Source organism: Physeter macrocephalus, chromosome 11 (genome assembly GCF_002837175.3).
Source record: "Physeter macrocephalus isolate SW-GA chromosome 11, ASM283717v5, whole genome shotgun sequence".
NCBI lineage: Eukaryota > Metazoa > Chordata > Mammalia > Artiodactyla > Physeteridae > Physeter > Physeter macrocephalus.
In genome coordinates this window covers 56,004,333-56,024,485 of record NC_041224.1, presented here as the reverse complement: position 1 = coordinate 56,024,485, position 20,153 = coordinate 56,004,333, and the positions used below count along the sequence as shown (strand labels likewise).

Here is a 20,153-nt window from a genome sequence, read left to right as displayed (position 1 = left end):
TTTAGAAAATGTCCTACAATGTGCATTTATTCCATATCATTATACAAGGTTTCCATACAGTTATAACTCTTAAGACAATGTTTTTTCTTCACCATTGTACGTGGTGCCTAAATCTTTCACTTGAACATGGTGGAAATCCACATCGCATGCTATCCCACGAGCTGTAACGAACTGCAAACGTGCCAATTAAAAGAAAACAGAAGCCTTAGAAGAGCATGTTGGCTTACAAACCCTTGGCTTTAGTGAATTCTGCCAGACAGGATCCGTAGTCTCACCTCATCGTTAAACCCAAGACAAAATAAATTAGTGTTGGACAGAATTCTAAATTGTACAATATTGAACGAAAGACCACAGTGGGACCTTTTGTTTAAAGTAGCACCAATCCACACCTGATTGTGTTTCCAACATTAATCTTCCTGTTCATGTATCATTGGCACTTTGAGTGGAAATCTTTCTGCTTCAGCAAGGATTCCTGGACTAAGCATACCGTGTTGCTAAACTCTCTACGAAGTGTGGCAACGTCAACTTGGGAAATGGCACATTTAAATCATTGTCGCCTTGACACGGGCTTGCCTGTGTGTGTGTGTCTTTCCCACCCCTGATCTAGCTGGTACTTTGTGGATGTATCTGTGACAGTGGTAAAAGTAAATAAAAATGCATTTAAGGGGTTTCATGGTAAGCATGGTGTTTAAAAACAAAACAAAACAAAAAACAAAAACAACATGAAAGAATGTGGTCGCAGCTAAGGAGGTTTTCACATGTTGTTTAACTCCAGTAAAGTCTGATCCAGCATCTGGTGCATACTAAGGTTTTCTTCTTTGGCATGAGCCACTTTCTCTGTGGTGGGATTAGAAAATTAAGTCATGAATAGCTGCGCTTTGGACACAGTGGTGGTTTGTACATTTAGGCAGGCAAACATCAATCACAAACACAGGATGAGATGATTAGGACCAGGCATGCTCGTAAGACATTACTCATTTCCAGACAAGGACCTACGAAGGGGAAGCTGTCTTGGACCCGAAGGAACTACAGGCACAGCAGGTTCTCACAGAGTGGCCAGGTGAACCTCCACCAACAGTCCACTGAGGACAAAATGCAGGTGGGGTTGGTGAAGGTTCACTGGTCATGTGCCGTGGGAACAGGGAGAGGTGCTTGCAGCACTGAAGTTAACAGCAGACGTTTCTGAGTTACAGGCAGTTAGGGACTGAGAGTTGTGTTGTAACACAGTCTCACAGAAAACAAAGATGACGTAAATAGGCTTTCTGACAACTTTTTCAATGATTTATTTCTGTTACTCATTAAAAAAAATTACCAACACGTTTCATGCACACTCCAGTAGGACATTCTCTTATTATTATTTTCACAGTGTTCTATTTATTATTAGCATGACATTCTCACCAGATTCCAACAACACTGTTAGACTGAATAAAAGCATACCTTTCAGACAATCAGGGACTTCTGACATGAACTCCTGTTTTCAAAAGCTATTTTGCCCAAGCATAGGTAATCATATTTCAAACACTATACCAGATACTTAGAAGTTAGAAATATGAATATGTAATAGGAATATATATTATATATATCACATCCTATATATAATATATATATATATACTTATACACATACACACCCCTCTGCTTTGGCTTTCTAACTTAAAGCAAGACTCAGTTCTCTGTAGGAAAAAGAAAACATTTTTTTGGTCCTCATTATGTATCAGCTCAAACAAGAGGACCTACGCTTGCAAAGATGAGTGCTGAATTGATTATAAACATTGATCCATATACACAGATGTAATTTTACCATAAAAGTTGCTTGGGAATTAAAGAGAACTTAATTATTCCAGATATGAGAGGAAAATGCAGGCAAGGCCAGCCTTTCAACTGATTCACGTTCAATTCTGCAGAAGGAATCGTTTTCAACCCTATTAGGTGAAGGTATGACAGTCTTAGACTTCCTGCCCATGGGCTGCGTTCCTAGAATTCAGCCCAGGTTCTTTCCCACTTAAGTTTAATCCTCATTCAGGGCCAGCTTTAGTTGGTTAGTGAGGCGGCGGTTTTGCTCAAGTTGCTGGTAGAGTTCATCTGTACAGGCCAGCAAGCAGGTGAGCAGCAGAGAAGAGGCAGAGGAAGAAAGGTTAGCTGGAGTTGGTGAGAGGGAGTTCGCAGACAGAACACAGAGGTGCCTCGGGCGCCAGTCACTTGCTGAGCAGGTTGCCCTTACCCTGTGGTCAGCTGTGCTGTGCCCAGGAAGGGCGGATGGAAAAGGCCTGGCAGACTTAGGAAGAGCCAGGACTCCTCTCTTGGCAGGACGGGAGGGAGAGAGAGCGGCAGGATCCGAGGAGGAGGACAGAGAGAGGGTGTGTTCCTCATGCATCTCAGTAAAACCACTGCGTAAACTGGGCTGAATGCAGCTTCTGGAAACAGCCTCAGGAACAGGGGCAGGGCTGGAGGCGAGCCCACTCCTTGCTAGGGTTCAGCTGAGGGCTTCCTGTGAAACCTCAACCTGCCCAATTCTGCTCAGCTCTTCCTGGAACCCTTTTCATCTCCACTCCCAGGGCTGGCTTTCCTTTCAGGTAGCACCAAGAGGGGCTACCGCTGCTGCATGAACAGCAGAACTGAGCTCCCTGTCCCTCCCCTAGTTGCTGTGATACAGGGTGCAAATTCTGAACTCTCGTCCAGCCGAGATACAGGGTGTGTTACCCTACTCAAACAGCAAAAGAACAAGCATTTATCTCCACTCAAAACTGACTTAAAATTTAACTGCTGACCTTCTGAAGGGGATGGCATTCTCTGGTGCTACATGGACGTGTATAAAATGAATAAAATCTCAAACAGCCACATGGAGACCAGTGTGAAAAGCATTTACACTCGGGCATGTAATCTGCTCACTTGGCAAGGAAGGCAGCCACTAGAGTCAGTCTGTAACTGGTGGTCCAGGGGATGCCCCAACAAGGACAAGAACCTGGCACTTACCATGAAAAGCTGGAGAACACATTATTGTTTCGGATGACGGTGACAACCTAGACCCACAAAACTCTAACTTAATGATTTTGAAAAGCGATAATCCTATACCCCGGGGAAAAGAAAAATGTTCCATCTCTAGCCCCCAGGTCTGTGGGGAAATTGATCAATTCTTATTTTAATTTTCTCTCATGTATGGTAGGAGATGGGGAATACGCTATATTCGTTGTGCTTTCTAGCCTGGAATATCTGCTGTGTTGTCTTCTTTGTTGATCCAAATTTTCTGAATATTCGAAACCCCAGTCAAATGTCACCTCCTCCAGGTAGCGCCCAGTCAGAATTACCGTCTCTATTCCTTGTTGACTCTAAATGCACACCATCTGTTAGTTCAGACTTGCTTCCCTCATCTATCTTCCCACAAGATAGCCAGCTCATTGAGGGCAAAGAACATTTCTGGTTCATCTCTTTACCACATCCTTCCTACCTTTCATGGTATCTTGCATGTTTGTGGGCGGGGGGGTGCAAAATCTATACCCCAGTAGCACATTCACACTATCGAGTGGGAGATACCACCACAGGCAGGTAGGATGTCTTAGTTTGCTGAGCCAATGTACAGCCAGGCTGGGATGGAAGAACTCTGGAGAAATCCCAGAGAATCCAGAAGGTCAATGTGAATGCAGCTTAAATGACAGCTGTCCCTACCACATCCTCCTTTGGACCTGGCTCCACTTCAGCTGCCATGGAACTGGTGTGCCTGGGGGGGCCTGGAACGCTTATATGTTTGCAAGTATTCTTCCCTCCTGTTCTACCTCCCCAATGTCTGGGATGTCTAGTGCCAAGCAATGCTTCTGGGGTTTGGTCCAACCAAGGCTCTTGCAGCAGCCGCCTCTACATATGGCCTGACCCTCCGAGCTAGAAGCCTGGGCCCCAACAATTTCTTGATCACATCAAAAAGATATTTATCCTCCTGTGCACCCATACCTTCTTGGGCTATTCCAGATTTGCCTTCCAATCCATCAGTTTCCCATTCACCCTTGTAGAATATACTTATAGGAAGTGTGAAAATCTCCAGAAGGGCTTTCAAAAAACAGATGTGCCTCCAAAATTAACTGAACATCTGCTCAGCAGAACTTTCAGACTTTTCATTTTATCTATGGCAGGAAGCAGGGTTACTCAGAGAAGGGCCCACTTCTATTACTCTGAATTTTAAAAGAACAAGGCAGGAATCATAGTCAAAAGCAGGCCCAAGAAGCCTTAGGAAAAGATAAACAAAAAATTACTGAAGACTTTACACTCTCAAGGGAGAGACACTGTCTAAATTATTAATTTTTAAAAGTCCACTATACCACTACTAAATTCACTTACCTCTTAAAAAGAGTATTTTTACTGTCTTCTGAGGTTTTGTAGAGTGACTGACATTTTCAATTTGTCCAAATTTACTTGAATACAGGGGTATATAAACACTCTTAGGCTAAGAAAAACTATACACAAACAGATGAAGGTCACCCACATTTAAAACACAGAAGAAATATAGCCAGACTGTTGAGGATGGAGAAATGTTGGGAATTAAGAAATAAAAGTCCACATCATTTTTAAGTTCTAATTTTGCAATGTTATAAAAAAAATCACTTAATTGCTGTTTTTGAATTTATAAATATAACTGATAAACTATAACTGAACAATTTCTACTATTTTTAAGGGGTAAAAAAAAAGAACCAACTTTAATGGCTATGCTTTAAGGATGTTCACAAATAAAAAAAAAAGTTAATTATCACAAAGATTTACTGTAAGTACAACCCTTCCTAAAGAATACATGATGCGCTTAAGAGCACAAAGTTAAATCTTGACTTGAACATAATCGTATGCTCCTAAAACCTAAGAATGTCATTTCATGATCAAAACGAAGGTGGCTGAGGAATGAATATACTTTTAAAAAGCTTTAACTGTTCTTTGTGCTGTAAAAGGATGATCAACAATAACCTCAACTTACACTCTTTGAATCCACATTCCTTTTCACCTTTTCTGATATGTAAGTTCCTAGCAATGTGAGGTGGCAGCCACACCCTCCCAAGCAGGGCTATCTAAACAGCAACACAGAGGGCTCACCACATCCCAACTAAACATCTGGCAGAGGAAGGCACTGCTCAAAGCAGATCTTCCGGCTCCAACAAGCAACATCCCCTGTGCAGAGGCTCTCAACCCGTACTACATACCAGAGCCATCTCAATCCCTAAAAAGACACACATGCCCAGGCCTCACTCTAACCTTTGCAAACCAAAACTATGAGAGGGACCCAGGCATGGGTATTTTTTAAAAAGTTCCACAAGGAACTACTGCTTTAGAGTCTCTTGGTATTAATGTATGATGTTCAGAATGGGGGGTGGGGGGGAAGAGCAAAGCAGCAGCCAAAAATTAACCCTCATATGTGTGATGAAGATTTGGAGTTTTATTCAGTGTTGAAACTAAAATGTCAATAAATAAGAAGTAAAAAGAATAGCAAACAGAAATAGCTTACACAGTGTTTATTTTACACTGCAATGAGGAGCTTCTGTACAATAGGAAGCACAGTGTGTGCCTGGCCCTAAGGCAGGATGTGGAAAGAAAGAACCAGGGTCAGCTGGAGAACAGACAAACTGCAGAACTCAAAGAGGAGGGACATCCAGCTTGATGAAGGGGTCGTGCGAGAAGTGAAGCAAAGAGACTTATCTGCATGAAGAGAAAAGGTGGGAGAGAAAGGAAAAAAGTGGCACAATGGAAAACAGGGAAGCTAAACTAACAGATGAGAGCAGCATTTGAAACACAGGTAAGAAGCAGACATGCAAAACCCGTTGCCAGCCGCACCTACGGGAAGATGTCAATCCTTGCCCACCAGGTGTCTGGACCCGAGGCCAGCACAAGCCCCTTCTGGGGGAGTTTCATTGCAAAAGACCCATGAACAGAACTTAAAAACAGATTTTAAGCTAAACACACCTTTCAGAATAGTTAACCATACTTAATGCTAAAAGTTTTTCTCATAGAATCACCACATTTTAGCACTGAGAGACAGATGATCTGATCCATCCCCTCATTTACAAATGAGGGAAGAGAGGATGGAATTCTCTTAGTTTCCATGGTGACAGTCATGTCTCAAGGGGTAGTGTGGCAATTCTATAATCTATAAGGCAGCAGGCACTTGCCAATACTCTTCAAGCTACCATTTTTCTGCATGGGTAAAGGAATGACAGGTGGGCCAGGAAACTGAAATTTCCAGCTTACATGGATTCAGTGCCATCTTATGAGATTAAAAGGAAGCCTCTGTGAAACATTCCAGGTTAGAATTTAGAGGGGCAGAACCAGCTTAACATTCAGGTTTGGTTAGTAATATGTAAGTTAGTCGTGTATGCTCCAGGTCCTCGTGAGATTAAGACTATCTACTCCACTCTTACTGCCCAGCAGTAGTAAAAGCTGGGCCGTTAACTCCCAAACTCATATAACACAATCTGTGTTTTATGTCCCATTTCTTTGACACAGGTTGTGGTATTTGTATGTTAATTCTTTTATATAAACAGAAAATTAAAGGCTTGGCTACCCAGCAGAGGGTTCATTTCTGTCTACAATTCTTAAAAGGAAGATGTGACTTTTTACAGCAACATTCTTTATGCTGTTCTGGATCAATTTCCCTTCTCTAAGAGCCTCAGTCATCTGACAGTGTTGGGCTCCTTAAATTTATTATTTCTTTTACGAAAAACGTTCACATTGTATTTGATTGAATCTCAGGAAACTGCCTTTTGATATTTCTTGGGAAATTCCTGCACAACTGCGTGGCCTACCAATTCTACTTGAGCCTAGTTTAATTTCCTAAAAGGACAGTGCCCAAGTCACACATATTCCAGTTCACTGCTTCATGGGAACGATCTAGCGGAGACAATGTGAAATGAATGGATTCTGAAAGGAAAATGGTTTGTATAGACAGACAATCTACTTGGCCTTTATGTTAGTAGAATGTGAAAAAACAATGACTATCCTAGATTATGCAAAGACAGTGAGCATAAAGGTGTAAAGATGGAGATTCTGGAGATACAGAAGGGAGTGGTGGCGAATTTATCATATTAGCATGAGGGCACGGGTGTGAGCAGGCAGGGTGGATGAACATTTACATGGAAGTCATATCGTTGAGAGCGTGGTCCAGCTCCTCGCTGATGGCTTTGTACTTCAGTTTCTGAGCGTACAGCTCGTCTATGACCAGGAAGTGGAAGGCAGAGGTGCAAGGACATGGAGAGTGATCAAGAGATGGAGGGTGAGTGAGGGTGGCATGGACACCATCCCGACACAGCAGCAAGAAAAGGGCAATGCATGAAGGAATTGGTGCCGCAGCAGGTGGCCAATGCAGGAGGCGTGCGTTTTGTTTTTAATAAAATTGAAACAAAAACAAGAAGAACAAAACCCATTAGAAAATAAAACAAGAAACTCAATATGAAAATCATAACAAATACGGCAGGTATATCAGTAAACCATGTTAAACCCTAAACGAAACCACAGAAGGCTGTCTCTTGGTTGGGAGAGGGGTAATAGAACATCTTTCTTTTATAGAGCTATAATTTAATTACACTGGAGTAGTCAGCCACCTGCCACTATAAACAGTGGAAAAAATATCCAAGGGCATTGTTTTGAAGAAGCAATTTGTGACTACAGTCTGTAATCCTTATCTGGCTCCATCCTGAAACCACTGACTTCCGGACCAAACTAGACCACTGGGGTATGGACTTCTCGGTGCCATCCAGACTACTCCTGTGGTCCGCCCGCTCAAGCTGCCCTCGCTGGTCCAGGAGCCTTGAAAAGCGAGGAGAGCCACGCTTTTTATGGTGTTGCTGTGCCAAGTCTGCAATTCAGTTCTTCTAATGATGAAGGTTTCATACTCTGCTGCAGTTTGGCAGATTGTTTTGCAACCATTTGTCATTTTCTCTTTTCCACCAGCTTGGTTATCATCTGCACCAACCTCCAGTCCCTTCTCTAGCCACTTCTGCCTTTGATGTATATATTTTATATATTTTTTTCTTTCTTTTTCACAGCCTCAGAGCTCAACATTTAGGATTTCTGAGAGACAGAGAGGGTGTGACTAAAATAAAACCTAAGTATCTTAGTGGAGAAGTGCTGAAGTATAATGTCAAAGTGTACTGCTCTATTACCCTCCACCCCCCGTCAGGATACACAGCACATGCCAAGATGATTAGTAACTTAAAAAAAAAAAATCCAAACCCTTACATTGAATTTGCACTTGCGGGAAGACAAGTTGTGCCTAAAAACAAATCCATACCATTCTGGCAATAAGGAGATACCACTAAAGACAGAAAACACACCAGTCATTCTCACCTATGACCAACTCACTCACAGTGAGAAATAAACCTGCCACACTTCCGAAGAGTGTGCAGTAGAGCCGTTTGGCATCTACTGTTACAAAAAGAGATGGGCCCCGTCTGGTGGCTAATGGTCATCTGGTGAACAGAGAGTTTAAGAGCCACGGAATGAAAACCCCAAAGGGCAGACAGGAAGAATGTGCAAGAGCAAAGAAGTGTACCAAGGAGGACGCAATGATTGGAAAATGACTTTGCCAGGTCACTACTCAGCCATAAGGATTAAGTTAAAAACAAAACCTAAGATCTTACCTTCTAAGTCATCAATGCTTTTCTCCAATTTAGTTACTGACCTCTCCGCAAACTCGGCCCGAGTCTCAGCCTGCAATAATTCAATTTATTTCAATCAGAACTGGTAAGTTTTAGATTTCTGGTAGCTACAAATAGAGAGAAACCAGAGAATGAAAATCAAGCCTGGCACCCATGAATGGGGTCTGAGACCACCTGCCAGTCAATCACCACAGTGAGAGGTGGCTAACACAGCTCACTCTCCAAGACCACCCCTGAAAATCCCTGGATCATTCTAACTTTACAATGAAAAAGCCCTGAACAGGTCTGTAAAAACAAACTCAATCCAGCTGGCTTTGTCCAAAACACCCTTAATATTACCTCCTTCAGCTTGTCAGAAAGGACCTTGATCTCTTCCTCATATTTGTCTTCCTTCTGCGAGTACTGTAATTAGAAAGAATGTTCCAGATGTCAGGCCATAGCTCACCCTATACTGAGGTCTTCTAATACAACGAAAGTGTCAGCCCAGCCAACAGATGTTGAGGATCTCTTAGGAGGTAATGGAACCTCTGATATCAAATGGCATACAACAATGCATTCTCTGTTTTCCTGCCTATTGTTTTACATGGGATAAGAACAAGATAACTTATCCATTTGGCACTTGGTTTAAATTAAATTGTTACAGATGACTCACATACTCAAAATAAAATAGAGTCTCTATTAAAAAAAAGAGAATCTGTTATTGATAATCATCAGGAAATTGCCTCAAAATGACGCCATTTGCTAAAGTGTCTAATGGATTATTCCTTTCCTTGGCAGGGCCCCAGAAGAGAAAAAGTGGGTGTCTCTAGAGCAGCTCTTAAAGATGCCTTTCCCCCATGCCGTGCTCCTGGCCTACCTTCTCAGCCTGAGCCTCCAGTGACTTCAAGTTGTTCGTCACAGTTTTCAACTCTTCTTCAAGCTCGGCACATTTGCTAACGTTTTCGATCAGAGGTAGAAAGGGTGGGAGACAAGCCAAAGGAAGGAGGAGAGAAAAAGGAGAGGGATGGGAAAAAATGAAAACCGAGTCCTAGAGAACAAAGGGCTGCCTTAAAGTAGCCAAATCATCAAGGTACTAAAACGCTCAATTTTGCCATGGACACTGCTCCCGACCTTCCAACAGCAGAAAGGCAGGGTGACAAAATCCAACAACCTCGAAGTGTGATAATTTGGCTTCTTTTTTTGGCTGCACCAAAGAGCATTTATGAAAGAAAAACAAAGGAGTATAAAGGACCCAAAGAAAGCACTTAAAGCAAGGTATAAGATAGCAGAGGATGTAGTGAAGGTGCAGTCGTTATAAAAATGAACCAGTAGGCATTGGAAGCTGAAAGACGCCTGGGTTGCCGTTAAACCTAAAACCCATACATGAGCCATCAGTACCTTATCCTCTGCAGCCATTAATGCTTTCAAGGTCTGATCCATTATTCTTAATTGTTCTTCCAGCTGTCGAACTTGGCTGTTAGTGGACACAGGAAATGCACAAGGCCATTCTCAAAATCAGTGTGCAGGTAAGGCATGCAGTGATACACGCATTCAGACATAGACACCCCACGCAAGTCCTCCGTGTTCCATACTTGTGGCTCATCCACATCAAATGAGCACTTAAGGAGCCCGGAGCTGAAACAGGTAAATGTGCAGCTGCCAGAAGGTCATGCTGTTTAGTCACTGCTCCGCAGCACCCCACACACAGCCTCCTGGCGCCGGGCCCGCTTACCCTTCTGAGAGCTCAGCCCGCTCCTCTGCACGCTCCAGGTCACTCTCAATGATGACCAGCTTACGGGCCACCTGCAGCAGAACACAAAACACACACACCATGGGACTTCCAAGCTGAGGAGGAGTGTGGGGTGAGGACTGGATCCATCAGCCCCTAGGAGTTCTTGCCTCCAAACAAGATGATCCTCTTTCCCGTGCACTGGAGGGAAGCGACTCTCCACCAGGCGTGCCCATGGAGAGGAGACCCGAGGCTTCTGCTCACCAAGACCCAGCGTGGTTAGTTATGGGTGGGCTGGCTCATCTTTAGCCCTACCTAGGTGAGGCCTGTATAGTTACATAGCAGCCAGACCAAGTGTGGAAGGAGGGAGAGAGATGAAGTTCACAATCTCAAAACTAGCAGTGTGATGAGACGTGGCGCCTATTATGCTGAAAAGGCGGGGCTGCAAGACAAGACTGAAAATAATCCTGAGAACTCCATCCATCTAGAGCTCTGTACCTCGACTCCCTCTGTGTGCAGCAGGCTACAAATGCCAGCAGAAACAGCAAGAGAGGCTGACATGAGAAACTGCTGAGGTGACTAATGAGGTCAGTGGAAGACAGAACCAGAGAGAAGGGATCCTAGGAAGCATTTCAAAATTAGTGGGCATAGTGTAACCTGGAGATGGGAGATGATGATGACGAAGAGTCAATGCTGTTTCAGGATAGCCATAGTATATTAAGGGAAAAACTAAAACCTTAACACAGTCATGTGGGCTCTGTTATCACAGGAGGTTGCTTTCATGGGGCGTGACCAGGAGGTGATTCACCTGTGAACCTTGAGGAGCGAGGAGGAGAGAAAGGCCTCTGTGAATCTAGGGAGCAAGTGCATGGTCTGTGTCTCTACACTGACTGAACTGGGCTGTGCCGGGTGAATCACACTAGGGAGAACTACTTGCGTGGTGACAGCATGAGAGGTCCCTTCCACAAAACACAAGAGGCCCAATTCTCCCTTCTCCTGACCAGAGAACTTTTGTCCTGGTCTCTGTGTGTGTGTTTGGGGCGGGGGGTGGGGGGAGGCATGGGGGCACAAAAAAAGCTTTGGTCTTTCCCAGTGCAACTGATCCCCTAGCAGGATCAAGATTGAGAACCGTTTTCTGGGGACAAAGGAACTCTGCTTCTCAAAACCACCCATTTCTGCTAAGGAAGCAGATGGTTTCACTGAAGAACGCAAGGCTGTACACTGCTCCCCGGCTCCTGGGCCGCGGCTGGGAGTCCACAAGGCCTTGGGCCCCAGGATCTGACCTCTTCATACTTGCGGTCGGCATCCTCAGCGATGTGCTTGGCCTCTTTCAGTTGGATCTCCTGAATTTCCATTTTCTCCTCATCCTTTTGGGCTCGGCTTTCAATGACCTTCATGCCTCTGAAAAAGAAGACATGCAGGAAGACCCAAGATTTAGAGGCGACCTCTACGAACTCACCCTGCACCACAGTGGTTTGTGAGGCTCAGTGTAACTGACAGACTGAAACAGACCGGAACAGAGCACAGAGCTACTTTTATCTTCCCAACCATGAAACAAGACTTTCTAGACCTGAAGGCAGAAAAAGACATACACTTGCCTCTCTCTGTTATATTGTGAATGAAACCTTACACTTTTGGTACTGTTGACAGTGTCCAGGCAGCTAATGTGAAATGAAAGGTACCATGTGAGGATCCTGTTTGAATGTGGGAGGCATGGAATCAAGGAAGGTCAACAAGCTTTACCTGCTATATAAATAATGGGACTTCTTCCCTTTTCTGGTGGGAAGCTTCAGCTTGCAAATGGACCAAAGTTAGAACGAAAACAAACTTATCTTCATGTACTTCCTTCCCACAAAGAAAGTAGCTGTTCTTACCCCTTTAGCCACAAGTGTAAATATCAGATTGAACCAGATGAAATTGCTGGTATTTGACGACATTGGACCTGCAAAAATGGCAATTTCATGTGGGTTGACCTAAACTTTAGAGAAGAAACTGAGTTTTGCCTATAATAAAACTCATAATAGAGGTGTTGAGAGGCAGGACCAACACCATCTTCTATGCTGATGTGTACGTTTGGATCCTTCAGCATGGTGGTAAGTTTTAGAAAATGTTAATTGACCTATGATATATTACAGATTTATGCAATAACAAATTATGTTAAAACGGGATTCATTTACCAAAATCTAAGTACGCAGTAAGATAAATAAATCACTTTTTTTTTTTTTTTTTTTAAATGAAGCACTACAATGTGTTTTAGGAGACCTGCATCTTGGCTCGGCCATAAATTCTCTTTGAGAGTTCGGGCAGGCCACACCAGTCTCTGAACCCTAGTCTCCTCATCTGTAAAACCAGGGGACTGGAGTAAATGATCTCTAAATACCTTTTTACTCCAATGTCTAACACTGCCAGATTGCCTATCTTTCAGGTTCACTAACAAGTGTATTTCAGGAAGAAGCCAGCCACAAAACCGTTAGTTATATGTACACTGTATGAGATGATGAGTCATCTTTAAGAATTCCAAAACTCTTGATTAGAAAAGAATCAATAAGTAACCGTGAATAATGAGCTGAAAACTTCAGCTAAAGAGCTTCTTTAATAACTAAAGTCTAAAATCTTTCTTTATCCATGGTGGCAGGGGGCAGAAACGCATCTCAAAGACGGAGAAACGGACAAAACGATTGACTGCGTGCACCTGCCCAGGTCACAGCGCAGAAACACACTGCCAGTGTCCGAGATATCACGATACTTTATCATCCCTCGAAGGGCAGAACTCTCTCTAGTCTTGCGGAGTCTTTCTTGGAGTGCTTCCAAGTAATATGAGTACAATAACTTGAACAGTTGAGCATGAGAGAAAATGCCTTGTGGAATACACGATGGCTGATATGGCCCTGGTTTTCCTTTACTACCACAAGGCTGAATCTTGGGGTAATAAGTCAGGTAGAGCCAGGTCATAGTGGGAGCATGCTCAGCAGACATGCAGATCTGACTGTACGTACCTATGCACGTGTGTCTTATCGGCTTTACTAAGTCCAAAACAATTTACTTTTGTGGATCATATTTCTGTTTTATCTGTGCTTTCTCTTCCTCTCATTTGTTGGGCTATTTGACCACTGACAGCCCATACTGTATTTACCTCGGCCTAAGCCTCCTTGGTATATTTTTTTTTTTTTAACATCCTTATTGGAGTATAATTGCTTTACAATGGTGTGTTAGTTTCTGCTTTATAACAAAGTGAATCAGCTATACATATACAGCTAGTCCCATATCTCCTCCCTCTTGCGTCTCCCTTCCTCCCACCCTCCCTATCCCACCCCTCTAGGTGGTCACAAAGCACCGAGCTGATCTCCCTGTGCTATGTGGCTTCCTTGGTATATTTTAAAATAAAGTTATCTTTTTTAAAAAAAATGCATAATTGCTCCATGGTCAGCAGGAATGAAAGAACCAAAACACATCCCTAGAACCTCCCGTTTACACGTCCATCTCCCTCGCTGGGTGGTGAGCTCTAAGAGAGCAGGAATGGCGTCTTTTTCTTATTTGTAACCTTGGGGTTTAAAACAGTGCTTTGCACAAAGGTGTCCCACTAATCTTAAATGAACACAACCATTAGTTGCACCTGGATCAAGTCAGGAAATAGTGCCACCAATTTTACAGTGCCACTGTAAAATTCTTAGAGGCCCAAGATCAGAGAAGCCCTCCCGTTCCACCAGGAGGAAAGGCTGTGCTAACAGGTGGGCTGGACGAGGGGTCCTCACCTCTCACTCTCATCTGCTGCCTTCTCGGCCTCCTCCAGCTTCTGCAGAGCTGTTGCCAGACGCTCCTGGGCACGATCCAACTCTTCCTCAACCAGCTGGATGCGTCTGTTCAGAGAAGCTACATCGGCTTCAGCCTGGATAGAGAGAGTGAAAGCCATTTCAGTGTCGGAGAGAAAGTGAGGGTAGTGCCTTCAGGAGGGGCTGAGACTGAAACACTGGTTCCAGACGGGAAGCCTGGGCCCTGTGGTGAGCCACCCTAAAGTGCGTTACAAGCCCTGGTCAACTCTGGAGTTGTTGGATACATTCATCCATTGATCTACCCAGTGAATGTCCACCTTGGGGTATATGCAGATCCACACACACCATCCTCATCGGACAAAGGGACCATCAGCAACACTCTCTCACTTGGTTCTCTTCCTCCACAGATTTCAACACGCTGGCTTTACCTGCCTGTTAAGGGGGAGCTTCATCACAGCCACCTCACTCGGTGGGGCCTGAGGTGTGGACAGAGGCGATGGGACTTACCCAGGCTCAGTCACACAAGACGAGAGCCGCACAGTGAGGACTCGAACTCAGGAGTCTCAATTCTCCTTTCTGCTGATTGTGTTCTCAAAGGAGCTTTATTAAATATTTTAGGAACCAAAATATTTTTAAATTCAGTGGTTCTAAAATATACACCATACAGAGACACAGCAAAACCCAGCAAGCCCCCTGCCCTTCAGCACCCCTTTAGAATAACTGGTCACACTGGAAGAGGGCCAAGACAAATTTCCCAAGCGTTTGTGACATACGCCTACAGGAATTTCTCACACGTCAAGGTTGCTACAAGAAGAGCTTCAAACTCCTTAGAAGAAAAGCAGTACAGATACTGTTTTTACTTGGTATCTATATCTGAAATAAGATGTTTCTTTTTGGGGGATGCAATGGTTACCTACAGTTATGAGCATTTGTTACTATAAGCCTCAGAACACTTGCAAGCCTGGACCGGTCCATTACATACACTTGCACTGATGGCTGTTTAAACATTATGCACGTAAGTGAAAGATGGAATTTGTTAATCTGGTACTGTTTCCTCACCCACTCTGAATGTGTGCTTATCCTGGGGTGATGGGGTTTTTAGGACACTTGGGAGTTTTCTAAAAACTACAACATGCACTTTGGGACTATGCCAGCTCTCTACCTACAGTCCTGTCTTCCTTACTCAACTGTAAGCTTCTTATGTGCAAGGAATCACAATTCACTGCACAGAGTATGGGCTCAGTAAATGTCTACTGAATAAAATGAGTAAAACCAACCTAATTGAAACAAAAGCAACTTTCTTAGTTTCTGGACCCATGATACACAGTTTGAAATGCACATGCAGTTAGAGTCTGCGATTATGGCCTTGAAGTAAAGGAACACGAGAACATTCTGCTCTTTGCTCATCTAGATTTGTAAAATTTTGAAAGTCAAGTTCTCTCTGGCAAAGAGAGGTGATTAGGGCATCTACAATCATGGGGAAGGACTTTTTATAAAAACATGCAAATACACTTTTATCTCTTCAAAAATTAACTATGTAGTAATAATTGGCTGATGGAGGCAGGGAGCAGGGGGAAATGTGAAATGAATCCAAGGTCAGTTAACAATTGCACTGGTCCACAAAGTAGATCACCGCAGGTGCACAGCTCGTAATGGGCTCCACCAGGTCTGGCAGGTGAAAGTTTGGATTTTTTTGGAGGAGGGATGAGGGTAATAGAGATAACACATTTCTTAAGTATGGGAACTTTAAAAAGTTTTTAGCCCCATGTAAAAAAACAAAACAAAACAAAACCGGAAGGAGGTATACGCTAAGGGTATACTTTGGGGTCAGGTCAGATTTCTTTTCTGTATTTTCCATTTCTAGGAAAATTCTATTCATTTCACAAATGGGGGAAAACAAGCAAGCAACCCTGAGAGCTGAAAACTAAAATGAAGAGCAAAACGAAAACCACCCTCCAAAACACCACCAACAAAAAAACCTCAGCAGAGTGTCTAGGTCATGTACTCAGAAGTATTTTTCCCCCTTTTCTTAAATATCCATGTTATAGGTGCTGCAGCCAGAGAAATGTCAACAAGATTTTCAAAACAATTTCTGTAGCCACCACACTCTAAGCTTCCTGTTGTTTTCGATCTGGGCCCCAACCTCAAGGACTTTGTACTCACAGAGAGGAGACTGCTTATACTCCGGGGAAAGAACCCTCCAGGTGCTGGGCCAGTCCAGGTCCCTCTGGCCTCCCACACACCTGGGGCATCAGAGGGTAAGGAGACAGCACCCCATGTTCGTTCCTGCCTCTGCACAAAAGACCTCCCTACCCGAGAGGAACGCCCATCAATCCGAATCTTCCCTCTTACTGCCTCCACTCTAACCGTTCTTTCCCTTAGCTCTGGATACTGTTTCGTAATGTCATTAACTCCTTTTCCCCAAGAGCATTTTGTAGAACGTACTTTAGGGGTTGTGTCCTACGGAAGTACCAGTCAATAGGCCTCACATATGGCACCAGAACAACAACTGGGAACGGAGACCTGTTCTAGGAGCCAGGACAGGGGCAACACAGAGAACAGACCTGTGGGTGGTCCACAAAACGGGGTCTCAGATGTTTAGCTGGAAGGGTCCCTAGGCATTGTCCAGCAGTTCCCACAACTGGCTGGGTGTCCAAATTCACCAGGAGATGCGTATTAAAAATACAAATTTCCGGGCTTTCCTGGTGGTTCAATGGTTAAGAATCCACCTGCCAATGCAGGGGACATGGTTCAAGCCCTGGTCCGGGAAGATCCCATGTGCTGCGGAGCAACTAAGCCCAGGTGCCACAACTACTGAGCCTGTGCTCTAGAGCCCAAGTGACACAACTACTGAAGCCCGTGTGCCTAAAGCCCATGCTCCACAACAAGAGAAGCCACCGCAATGAGAAGCCCGTGCGCAGCAACGAAGAGTGAAGAGTAGCCCCCGCTGGCTGCAACTGGAGAAAGCCCGCGCACAGCAACAAAGACCCAATGCAGCCAAAACTTTAAAAAAACAAACAAAAACAAAACAAATTTCCAGGCCCCATCCCTAGAGATTCTGATTCAAGAGGTCAGAAAGGAGGACAGGAATCTGCACTATAAAAAAGCAACACCCCCTCTACCCCACCTACCATCCAAAGAAGCTGGCAAGTCCTGTGGGAACCACTCATCTAGCTTTGTAGAAGAGAAAATAGGAAGAGGGAGGGATCTTTGACCCCAAGGGCTGAAGCATGCTCAGGTCACAGCCATCAGCGGGAGGTAAGACTAGCATCAAAGTCCCCTGGTCCTCACGTGCTGGCATGCCTGCCTCCCTTCTCAAGGCCTCCTGGAGCCTCGTGGAAGCCCTGGAACTGGTGGTTCTCACCTATGGAGTCTTTCTGCTTTCTGACGTCAGAGCAGCAGGTTCTCTACAGCCACCCCGACTCCAACCCCCTACCTGAAAGAAGGCCTTCAGCGAAAGCACCTAACCAGGACTAGAAGAACTGTTACTGTACTCAATATCATCCGCTAAACAAGTCCTCTCAATCCATTTTGAAAAAAGGTGTGGTATAAAATTGAAAACATCATCAAGTAACACCAGGGGGGTACCAGCTCACACAAGGACACAGAGCATCTGTTCTTAACCCCAGAAACCAATGCCTGCTGCCCCAGAGGTTTCAGAGCAGGATGGGCAAAGGTGCTTGTAGGTAACAGCCCAGACCTGAAAGCAGTGTCTGGGGTGTATCGATCTCTACATAAGCTTCCCCCGGGGAAAAACCTGGGCTCTCACTGGCTTCTCAGGCCTCACCATACTGGTCTGATCTCAATTTAGTTTGGTTCTCTAGAACTCAAGATATACTCAATTCCATAAATTAATTAAGGACACCCTTATTTTCACTTTTTTTGGGGGGGGGATTATGCTCTATGTTCAAAAGGCTCACATCTCTCACCTGCACTAGCTTTTATTTCCGGTATGTATTCTCTGAGTTCTGAGGCTTATTTAGATATTTTCTAAGGTTCTTTCCATCACAGCACCTGGGCAGTTTACTTAAGACTTAACTGGCTGTTGCCTCTGCCAGTACAAACCCTACAGACACATGACCATGTTATTTAAAAAGCAGATATAAATAACAAGGCATTTGGGAAGGGTCAAGACCCCAGATGCAAATTATTTCCAGGCATGGAAATCACCCATAGTGTACTGGGTTAGCTTCTAAAGACAGCTCATGTGTTGACACTGCTGGTGAAGTCTTTGGGATGCTAGTTTCTTTCATTTCAAAAGTGCTATTGTGTCCCAACATGTAATGAACTACTCAGAAAAGAGACTGCTATATTAGTAAAGGCTACCAACTGTCTTCCTGCAGATCTGTTGTTAAACAACCACAAGGCGCTCTACACATGTGAGGTGTCTTAGAGCTGCATGTGCCCCCCAATCCCTTCCACGCGGTACCAGCTACCTAAGAAACTACACAGGTATCAAGGGCATGCCCACACAATACAGCAAAATGTTACTCCAAGTCTGACTTGAAAGAGAACTTTTACAGGGCCTAGATTTTCATGAAATCCAGATGTTCTAGCCAATATAACTAAAGACAATTTAAAAATAGCAATGATTTTTACTTTAAAAACAAGTATTTCCGTTAGGACAATTAAGAAGAAATAACTGTAGGAGAATAATATTATATCCTAAAAATAAATCCTCTGGAATGTATGTTCAAAGTCCTACCTGAACTGGAGTACTGCATGGGATGATCAAAGGTCAGGCCTTTTTATTTCATGCGAACTGTAGTTGTACAGAGAAAGTTTCACCCAGTTTACTGTGTAAGACCCAAGTTAAACTTCTGCCCTTATATGGTAAGGGAAGGGGAAAAAAACACGGATGACATTAAGGGGCACTCCCATGGATAAGAGTTAAAAACAACCTCTCTATCTGCACCAAAGCCTATAATTCACGAGGCATATTTGTGTAATGAGTGAGAAGGGATGTGAACAGGGCATTGTAGTGCCTTCACCTTGCCTACACATGAAAGCAGAAAGCCAGAGTATATATACACTCCAGCTACTGCCACCCCGCGGGGGCCAATGGGGGCACAAAATGCACTTTTAGATTCCTGTTCTCAGAAATATTTACCAACTCTAAAGAGGGGAAGGGCTGGGAATTTTTGTAAATTGGTTTTTCCTGTGATTTAATTAAGTTACCAATTAAGAACTTACAGGCTGCAACTGTTAAGTCCCCTTGTTTGCTGTGTACCATCCAGAAAGAAGGAAGGCAGACTGCCTTCTTTGCTCCCTCTTTTCCTTTGATAAGGACAAAAGACAAACAAAACCCTAGTGGGTCACAAGACCTGGAGTCAACCATTACATCAAGCAAAGTAGCACCATTCCAAAATTTTGAAGGGCCCACACACCTTGGAAAAACAAACCAGTAGGAAAAAAAAGGGATGGCTGCTTTTTCCAAAGTGAAGTGCTGGTTGTAATAGGGCCAATTAACTACAGCCTGTCTGAGTCTTTGAGAATGTGAATTAGGGCCAACTCTCCAAATATTTTTTGCAGTGGCTCATGACTTTGTCACTAAATTTTTATCTTTGCTGCCAAGAGAAACTGTGACTGCTAGCTTAACTCACAGCTATGCCTGACAACTACCAAGAAACCACCTTCAATTAGCTACCTTTAAGTTCCAGTTTCATAAGCTAGGAACACCTCTCAATCTGAAATTCTCTCTTCAGTGGTCTGACCCAGTCCTCAAGTTGCTGTCATAAAAAGTTCTGTGCCCATCCAATCATCCGGATAGACTATTTTCAAAAATCACTTAAAAAATTTTGAAGCTAAACCACTTTTAATATAAACCTTTGAAAAGAATGAAAGCATTATCTTTACCCAACTGGCCCAGGAAGAGTACTGTCATAAAAACTAAGCCCAGGGGCTTCCCTGGTGGCACAGTGGTTGCGAGTCCGCCTGCCGATGCAGGGGACACGGGTTCGTGCCCCGGTCCGGGAAGATCCCACATGCCGCGGAGCGGCTAGGCCCGTGAGCCATGGCCGCTGGACCTGCGCGTCCGGAGCCTGTGCTCCGCAAC

At 44.0% G+C, this 20,153-nt stretch overlaps 1 protein-coding gene across 11 annotated transcripts in view; it reads right to left on the bottom strand.

Annotated features, from left to right (window-relative positions):
• The window catches only part of TPM1 (tropomyosin 1), a 28,430-nt gene continuing 8,277 nt past the window's right edge, over positions 1-20,153 (bottom strand). For 3 of the 11 annotated variants that reach the window (XM_024128709.1, XM_024128714.3, XM_024128707.3), the window contains 7 exons: positions 14,081-14,214; positions 11,612-11,729; positions 10,332-10,402; positions 9,477-9,552; positions 8,960-9,022; positions 8,603-8,672; positions 1-837 (listed from right to left, as the gene is read on the bottom strand). In XM_024128709.1, the coding sequence (XP_023984477.1) occupies positions 755-837; positions 8,603-8,672; positions 8,960-9,022; positions 9,477-9,552; positions 10,332-10,402; positions 11,612-11,729; positions 14,081-14,214 (615 nt within the window). In that variant the 3' untranslated portion in view covers positions 1-754. Of the gene's footprint in view, positions 838-5,467; positions 5,667-7,092; positions 7,176-8,602; positions 8,673-8,959; positions 9,023-9,476; positions 9,553-9,997; positions 10,074-10,331; positions 10,403-11,611; positions 11,730-14,080; positions 14,215-20,153 lie in introns of those variants that run through there. The other 8 variants (XM_024128708.2, XM_028494884.2, XM_055088019.1 and 5 more) reach the window with 5 other exon arrangements.